The sequence below is a fragment of the Syngnathoides biaculeatus genome, chromosome 18, assembly GCF_019802595.1.
Source record: "Syngnathoides biaculeatus isolate LvHL_M chromosome 18, ASM1980259v1, whole genome shotgun sequence".
Taxonomy (NCBI): Eukaryota; Metazoa; Chordata; class Actinopteri; order Syngnathiformes; family Syngnathidae; genus Syngnathoides; species Syngnathoides biaculeatus.
The window spans coordinates 15,348,881-15,357,900 of NC_084657.1; the positions used below are offsets into that span (position 1 = coordinate 15,348,881).

Below are 9,020 nucleotides of genomic sequence, written 5' to 3' on the forward strand. Positions count from 1 at the left end.
CGTTCAGAGCCTCAGACAATGACAATGACGCCGGCAATCCCTCCTGTGAACTCAGCGGTGTCATGGTGGAGAGCTGCAGTGCCTGGCACAACCACACGGGGCAATGGTTCAGTACAGTGCGGCGTGAGCAACCTCAATGGCTCTCTGGGAGGCGACAGTGAGCAAGACCAGAGGCCTCGGACACGAATCCTGTGGGACACCTGGAGGCACCAGAAAGTGGCTCGCAGTATCAAGTCAGTCAGCATTAAGATTAGGAGGATGCCAATTTATAACTCATTTTGAAAAAATATATAAATTAGCATGAGCCGCCACGGTGGATCAGCTGGTAAAGCGTTGGCCTCACAGTTCTGAGGACCCAGGTTCAATCCCCGCCACGCCTCCGTGTGGTTTCCATGTTCTCCCTGTGCCGGCGTGGGTTTCCACCGGGCACTCCAGTTTCCTCCCACGTCCCAAAAACATGCAACATTAATTGGACGCTCTAAATTGCCCCTAGGTGTGATTGTTATATGCGGCCGTTTGTCTTTATGTGCCCTGCGATTGGCTGGCAACCAGTTCAGGGTGTACCCCACCTCCTGCTTGTTGACAGCTGGGATAGGCTCTGGCACTCCCTGCGACCCTCGTGAGGATAAGCAGCAAAGAAAATGGATGGATGAATAACTAGCATGATGTTAACAAAACACTTCAGATTGCTCCCAGTGCTTTTATACACACACACACACACACACACACACACACGCACACAACAAAAAACATCTTGTGCTTGTTTAGAGTAACATTTCTCCACCAGGAGGCGCTGTTTACCTTGCGGCAACCAAATGAATGGTCTTACGCTTCTATGTCTCTTTTCATTTACATACATATTTTACATTTTCCATATATATTTACATTTTTATAAATGAACCTATGATAGATGTATTTTAATTAAAAGCATCATATATTTGCAGTGTGTAAAATTCACATTGGAAATACAGGATATTGTTAAAAAAATGGCCTTTTGTGCTCTTGCAACTGGTGCAATTGGTACACTTTACCATGTTACTGTGCATTCAGCATCATTTGATTGTGAGGTGTTAGTTATGTTATTATACATAAAGCAAGGTTACGTTTGATTTAATTATGTTACATTTCTTTCAATTGGATTGTATTAGTACAATACGTGACTCCTGTTGATTGCCGGGTTTTGGAACCCTAAAGAGCTTAACCGCCATCCTACCCGACTCTCCAGGTCTTTGCCCGCTTGACTTTTACAGCGTTAACATGCACACAAGGCATACAAATGAAAACTTACATCACTGACATTTGCAACCTTTCCTTCCCTGCACACAATTCCTCAAACGTAGATTGACACCATAAAAAGTCTTAAAGCGTGCAATCTTTACCAACGAGGCCCTTAAAAGGCAACCCGGTACCGCAATCTCCACATCAGAGGCCCAGAGGCCATTAAAGATGTCCTCATGTTGATCCGATGAGGTGTCATGTCTTCAATAAGAGTTTATGTGTATAAATGTGCAGTGCAAAGTGGGAAGCCGTTTTCCCACAGTGGACGAGGATCTGTGCAGGGAGGACACAGGAAGCAAAAGTCCGCTGGGAATTTGGACCCCGAGGAATCTCATCTGCTGTTCATCAGCCATCAGTCAAGCCAGCCAGCACACGCATGTGCACACACACACACACACACACACACACACGCATGCACACGCTTGAGTGTAGTTTAAAATAGCTGCACAATGTTTGAACATAAAAAAAAGAACATTAGAGGGGGATATTTTTCAACGCATTTTCATCAATGTGACTATTGACTGAGAACGCCAGAAGAGGGGAATTGACCGCAATAGAACAGCACGGGATAAAATAAAATGGAATACAACACGCGTACGTCATATGAAATTAGGGCATCTGGCGCAAAAACCTGTGCCAAACACATCGTGCGGATGATTTCGCTGTGGCCACCTCTGACGGAAAAAGCCGGAAAACGTGACAACATTAAGTTACGGCAAGTTACGTCAGGCGGCACGGGTTCGATCCCGGCCCCGCCTGTGCGGAGTTAGCATGTCCTCCCCGTGCCCGCGTGGATTTTCTCCAGGCACTCTCCTTCCCTCCCACATCCCCAAAAACATGCAACATTCATTGGACACTCTAAATTGCCCCTAGGTGTGATCGTGAGTGCGGCCATTTGTCTCCTTGTGCCTTGCGATTGCCTGGCAACCAATTCAGGGTGTACCCCGCCTCCTCCGCTCCCCGCGACCCTTGTGAGGATAAGCGGCAAAGAAAATGGATGCCTGAAGTTACATGAGGCAGATTTAGTTTTGCTTACCTTTAGTTAAATTACAATATCTACAGTAAGGTTCAATTAGATTATTCAGTTACGATTAATTATGTCACGCTGTGTTGTGTTACGCAACGCTACATTAAAATATGTATACATTGCATTGTGTATACTGAAAGTCACAATACACTATGATAGGCTACATGACTCTATGTTATGTTGTACTATGTACTGTATACACTGCTATTGTTATATTCTGCCAGGTTATTTGAATGTATAATGTTGGTTACCGACTAGATATAGTCAGGGATTGTAACATTATTGTTACTTTTGGTTCCTGCAGCATGTTACATTTGTAAATGTTACGGTATATTTATTTCAATTCGTCACGATGAGTTACTATTGAACATGAAAAACAACTGTCCGCATAATTTAATATAGTGCTCTCGTGAACGTAAGGATCATAAGGACAATGCAACATAAGTAAAAGTATAGCAGGACCATGAAGGATGCATTCTTTCTCAAGGAATCCGACAAAGAGAAGGGAGGGAGGGATGAAGGGATGAGGAGGAGGGAGGAGGGGGGGAAAGTACTACCACGCTCTTGCTGGTGTGATGATCCGCGCAGTCCATCTGATCTCCTCCCGGGATGAACCACAGACAGGCGCCGGGGACGGCAACCGCTCTGAGCCCGGACAGCCCGCGGGCCAGAAGCCGGGACAACCTGCTGGCGTACGATGACTTCCCAGAGGATTGTAGATGGTTTGGGTGAGTTTACGCTTTCTGCACCATTTGTCGACACTACCGCGCAACCTGGATGGGTAAAATAAATGAAAAAAAAAAATCACAAAGTTGAGTTCCAATAGATATGAAGCGTTAATGACTTTCCGGCAGCCACAGCCAACTGCTGGCTCGTCTCAGCGCCGTCAAGCGCCGCCAGGCCCTGCGGGGCCCGGCACACATGTTCACGGTGCCGTCCGTGGGCCCCTCCGAGGTGGAGCAGCGCTTCCTGGAGGCGGCCGAGTACGGCAACATCCCCGAGGTGCGCCGCATGCTGCTGCACGTGCCCCACCTGAACGTCAACACCGTCAACTACATGGGCCAGAACGCCCTGCAGCTGGCTGTGGCCAACGAGCACCTGGAGGTGACCGAGCTGCTCCTGGGGAGGCAAGACCTGGCTCGTGTGGGAGACGCCCTCCTGTTGGCCATCAGTAAGATAAAAATCTTCTTTCTTGCTACTCCCTAACCTGACTCCAAAACCCTTAACACGTGAATCCTAAACTCTATCATTTATCTCTCAATCTTACCCCTATCCTGAATTTTGACTCCCTATCCCTAAACCCAAACCCCTAAACTCAAACCTTAACACACTTCCTCAACCCAAATCTAACATCAATCTCCAACTCTGGCATCCCGTTTTTCAACAAAAGGGAAGTACTTAGAGAATCAGTTCTTTTTGTTTGCTCGTTTTTTCCCCCAGTCGACTTCCTGGGATAGGATTAGGACAATATGATACTCTGCAATATAACGAGTGTGACTTTTCCCAAAGCGCCTTATCCTAACCCTGACACTCAAACCGCTAATCAGAAGGGAAACTTCTATCCCGAACTGAAAAGATGACTCAATAGCACAAACGTAAACAACTCGCTATAACGCTAACCCCTGAAAAAGAGAAAGCCGAAGCCGCCTACAAAAGTGGAAAAAATGTGCAATGCTGTCGGATTATGCACTATGATTACTGATAGAACAATATTGGGATTGTACAGTTGGGACGCTACGATTTTCAAGAGTCAAGTTTGCTGATATCTTATTTTTAGGCGCCCCAACTTCAGTAAGTCTTTGTTACGTTTCCAGCCACATGAAGAATCCAACCAGACCAAAATAACATTTTGGACATTGCAGGTAAGGGTTACATCCGCATCACTGAAGCCTTGCTAGCACACCCTTCGTTCCGAGACGCCCATCGTCTGACGGCCAGCCCTGCTCAAGTGGACTTGCTCGATGACTTTTACGCCTACGACGAAGATGGGACAAGGTAAACCGCGTAGTAGGGAAAAGAAATCTCGGATTGGACCAGAGTTTCCAATCCTGCTCAGGTCTATTGTTGTCAGTCAGTAAAACTTCGTCCATTTCCCAAGATGTAAATCTTGACATTTGAGTCTTGAGTTAGGATTAGGTAGTTGTCGGCTGTCAGGCAATGACTACTTTGGTGGCCTAAACGCCAGAACAGGAAAATCAGGGTTATCTTATCTGCCTTGGACATATCAATCATGCTGAAAGATTATGTATGTGCCACAAATGTATGTTTTTATTTGGGTTTTGCTATAGTATTGATGGTTTCTGTAACTGTGTTGTGATAGTCATGGTATTAAGAGGTGGATTAAGTCGTGAGAAGTATCACTGAAGGCCAAGATACCAAATAGACAACTGAGATTAGAGTTGGTTCCAGGTCCAAGCAATTGATTTGTCGCCTCCATCTATGAAGAAAGAAGTCCAAACTGGCTACGCATGCCTTTGGCCTCACCTCAGGTTCTCCCACGACGTGACTCCCGTGATCCTGGCGGCGCACTGTCAGGAATACGAGATCGTCCACACCCTGCTGAATAAGGGGGCTCGCATTGACCCGCCCCATGACTACTTCTGCTGCTGCAACTCGTGCAACTACCAGCAGCAGTTTGATTCCTTCAGCCACTCGCGCTCTCGCATCAATGCCTACCGCGGACTGGCGAGTCCAGCCTACCTCTCCCTGTCCAGCGAGGATCCGGTGCTGGCTGCCCTGGAGCTCAGCAATGAGTTGGCCATGCTGGCGAATATTGAGAAGGAGTTTAAGGTACCAATAAAGAATAATGCAGTGAACCCCCACTAAATCACAACAAAACGTTTTATGAGGCCGACGGGGGACGTAAACAAAGCTTCGATCTTATCTCAAGAGTGACATTGGGCTGACGTGTGTGTGTGTGTGTGTGTGTGTGTGTAAGGAATGTCTCCGTTTCGGTCTTGGTCATCTACTGATGCAACCACATGTTGTCTTGTATAGAACGACTATTGTCGCTTGTCCAGTCAGTGTAAGGACTTTGTGGTGGGCCTCCTGGACCTGTGTCGCAGTACTGAGGAGGTGGAGGCCATACTGAACGGGGAAACAAATTGCGAAGATAGCTACGACCCGCCCGGTCGCCCTTCTCTCACCCGCCTCAAGTTAGCCATCAAATATGAACTGAAAAAGGTCTGACTGGAAGGGATTGAGCAGGATTTTCTGCCGCTATGCTAACGATACTCACAATCATCTTTCTTTTTCAGTTTGTGGCCCATCCCAACTGCCAGCAGCAGCTGCTGAGTATTTGGTACGAGAATCTACCTGGCCTCCGGCAACAGACGACCGCTATCAAACTCCTGGTGGTCCTGGCGGTGGCTATGGGGCTACCAGGGTTAGCTTTGGCTTACTGGATTGCACCGTGCAGTAGAGTAGGTTCCACCAATCATCTCAAAGGTCCATCTGTCCATATTTCTTCCCAACGTGTCTTTGCCCACCAGGTGGGGCAGGTGATGCGCAGCCCCTTCATGAAATTTGTGGCCCACGCGTCGTCTTTCACAATCTTCCTGGGCCTGCTGATACTGAACGCTGCGGACCGATTTGCAGGGACCACGTTGTTGCCCAACATGACGCACTACCATGTGCCAGAAACATCCAGGCTGAGCACGGACCCAATGCTGCTCTACCGCATGACCACAACGCCATTCACCTGGATGGAGATTCTCATCATCTCGTGGGTTATGGGTACGAATAAGACAATGCAGAACGAGAAGACAAGTGACAGACTGGGGGTTCGAATACCTGCGATGGCTTTTCTGTGTGGAATTTGCATGTTCTGCCTGTGCCTTTCCTAAAATCTGTGTTAGTTTCATTGAACATTTGTCTAACTGTTCTGCGATTGGTTGGGACCTAATCCAAGACGTACCACTCAAAATCAGATGGAATAGGCTCCAGCTCTTTCATGACCCTATTGAGCATACTCTAAGTGCTTAAGAAAACTGACGGATGGAGCTAGACCATCACCTTTTGTCCTCCTACTGCAGGTATGATCTGGGCCGAGGTGAAGGAGATTTGGAGTCTCGGACCTGGCGAATACCTGGTGGAACCGTGGAACTTCCTGGACTTTGGGATGCTGGCGATTTTTCTGGCGTCTTTCAGTTGCCGCTTCTCTGCCTCGAGACACGCCAGCTACGCGCAGACTTTCGTTAATGCGCATTACACCAACCTGACCAACATCACATTGCCTCCAGAGATTCTCTATTTTACACTGGGTAGGGAAAATAAAATCCAACGGCCGGTCAGGTGCGCAGATTTTCAATATTCCAAGCAAATATCCTACCCCTTTTTTTTTTTTTTTTTTTTTTTTGCAGCGAGAATCCACTGGTTACCATCAGACCCCCAACTGGTCTCCGAGGGACTTTACGCAGTGGCTGTGGTGCTGAGCTTTTCCCGAATTGCGTACATCCTCCCAGCCAATGAGAGCTTCGGGCCTCTGCAGATCTCCCTGGGCAGGACGGTGAAGGATATTTTCAAATTCATGGTCATCTTCCTTCTGGTATTTCTGGCCTTCATGATCGGCATGTTCAACCTGTACTCCTACTACCTGGGTGTCAAGCAGAACGACGCCTTCACCACGTGAGACTTCTGCGTTATCCGTACAGGAAAATGGGTAACAATCGTGATTGTGGTAGTTTGTCTTCACAACAGCCTGGAGGAGAGCTTCAAGACTCTGTTCTGGGCCATATTCGGACTGTCCGAAGTTCGATCGGTGGTTATCAACAACGGGCACAAATTCATCGAGAACATCGGCTACGTTCTTTATGGCGTTTACAACGTCACCATGGTCATCGTGCTGCTAAACATGCTCATCGCCATGATCAACAGCTCCTTTCAGGAGATCGAGGTTTGATGGGTCGGACGCCGAATCGCATCACATTTTACTAATATTTATGCTCCGGAGAAGAAGTACAATTTATAAAGGAGGAAAAACAAGGACAAAACACATGATAGTGTCATTTGTCAAAGTTGTTATGGCATCTACGATAAAACATTCCCAATAAAGTCATATCAGTGTTATTTTAAGGTGAGCGGGTTGAGGGGTATTGTTTGGGTTATGGATTTGTGTAAGAGTTTAGGAGTTAGGCAATTTTAAGAATGTTTTACGGGAAAGAGGACATACAGTCATCGGCGTACAGGCCAACTGGAGGCTGGTTAATTTATAAACTAAGTGAGGTTTATCCCTGACTTGCAGTCTGTAGGGGTAAAATCATAAAGGAGGTTTGGAGGTCCGGATCGAAACAGTATTTGCGTACACGGGGTTAGCAATACAGTTCTAAATGTGCAGCCACCAACCCGTCATTTTTCCTCTCTCTTCACAAGGACGATGCCGATGTAGAGTGGAAGTTCGCTCGGGCCAAACTCTGGTTCTCCTACTTTGAGGAGGGACGAACCTTACCGGTGCCTTTTAATCTGGTTCCCAGTCCCAAATCCATGCTGTGCCTGTCCAAAAGCATCAACTCTCTGGTGCAGAAGTATGTGAGAGGACAAAACGATGGCAAACACGAGACACAACTGGACAAGGTCACTTCTCGTTTTTCAAGAATCCCGACATCCAGTATCTGTACTGCATATGCATTTTTGCACATTTTTAGATGGGAGAAGGGAAAAATTCAACCTTCAGTGGTTCCACCCGTCCCTCTAGATACCAGGTATCATCCCTAGAACTCTATTACTGGGAAGAATTTTACAAGGCTCATTCATTGGTAACGTTTTTGTAGAAGATCATGAAGCGCCTGATCAAACGTTACATCATCAAAGCTCGAGCTGACCGGGAAAGCGACGAGATCACAGAAGGTGAGCTCACATCGCACTGTACAGATTTTAATGGATATGTCCATAATTTAACCAAAAATGTTATCTCGCTAAGGCGAGTTGAAGGAAATCAAGCAGGACATCTCCAGTCTCCGCTACGAGCTTTTGGAGGAGAAGTCTCAGAATACAGAGACGCTGGATGAGCTGATGAGGAGACTCGGCGACATCGCCACAACATCCTGACTCTATTTTTATGATTGTTTGTTTATATCTATGCAGCTTGTAAAGATTTGTATAAACAACTGTGCAAGCGAGCTGGTGTATTTGCAACATTTTTGTTTCTGCTTCTGGACCAGCACCCGCTGGGTGCAGCACGTCCTGTTGAGTCTTAATTAGCGACACAATCTCTTCGACTGCTCTTGATAAAACTCAGTCCACCTTTTCTTCATCTATATATTTGTTTCTGAACCGCGGATCGAGAAGAGACACAATGTCAAGGTGGTCATATGTGACCAGATCGGAATAGTGGTCGATCAGGTCTGCAAGGATGTTTCTCTTCAAGTCCTTCATCAGTAGAGTGTCGCTCTCATCCTTTGCAAAAATGGACGTGTTGAAGAGACTTGAGTACCGGCTTGAGGTAGGAAACGCTGATTTAGATTGTCCAATCAGTTGCATATTTTTGGGATCTGGGAGAAAACCGGAGTGCCCGGAGGAAACCCACGCAGGCACGGCTGTGAGGTCAAAGCTTTCCAGCTGATCCATCGTGCAGCCCCCATCAGTTATACTTTTCCATAATTATACCAACTATACTTCAGGTTTATTTCCTTTGTAGATGCCTGAATCTTTTTTTTTTTTTTGGTATAAATTCACACTTTAGTCATGTCCCTTACACTCTAAAAATTGTGGAATATTA

The 9,020-nt window shown here is 46.7% G+C and overlaps 1 protein-coding gene across 2 annotated transcripts; it reads left to right on the plus strand.

Annotated features, from left to right (window-relative positions):
• The first annotated feature begins 2,891 nt into the window (after positions 1–2,891).
• trpc6a (transient receptor potential cation channel, subfamily C, member 6a) lies at positions 2,892–8,534 on the plus strand. Of its 2 annotated transcripts, XM_061804234.1 has the most exons (14): positions 2,892–3,033; positions 3,160–3,476; positions 4,168–4,300; positions 4,795–5,095; positions 5,303–5,488; positions 5,563–5,727; positions 5,797–6,040; positions 6,340–6,567; positions 6,667–6,931; positions 7,004–7,199; positions 7,676–7,876; positions 7,948–8,004; positions 8,074–8,149; positions 8,223–8,532. In XM_061804234.1, exons 1-14 carry the CDS (start codon positions 2,915–2,917, stop codon positions 8,348–8,350), a joined length of 2,616 nt encoding a protein of 871 aa, XP_061660218.1. In that variant the 5' UTR covers positions 2,892–2,914; the 3' UTR covers positions 8,351–8,532. The 2 variants fall into 2 exon arrangements, with proteins under 2 accessions (XP_061660218.1, XP_061660217.1); XM_061804233.1 differs by having other exon boundaries at positions 6,340–6,931; positions 8,223–8,534.
• The last annotated feature ends 486 nt before the right edge of the window (positions 8,535–9,020 follow it).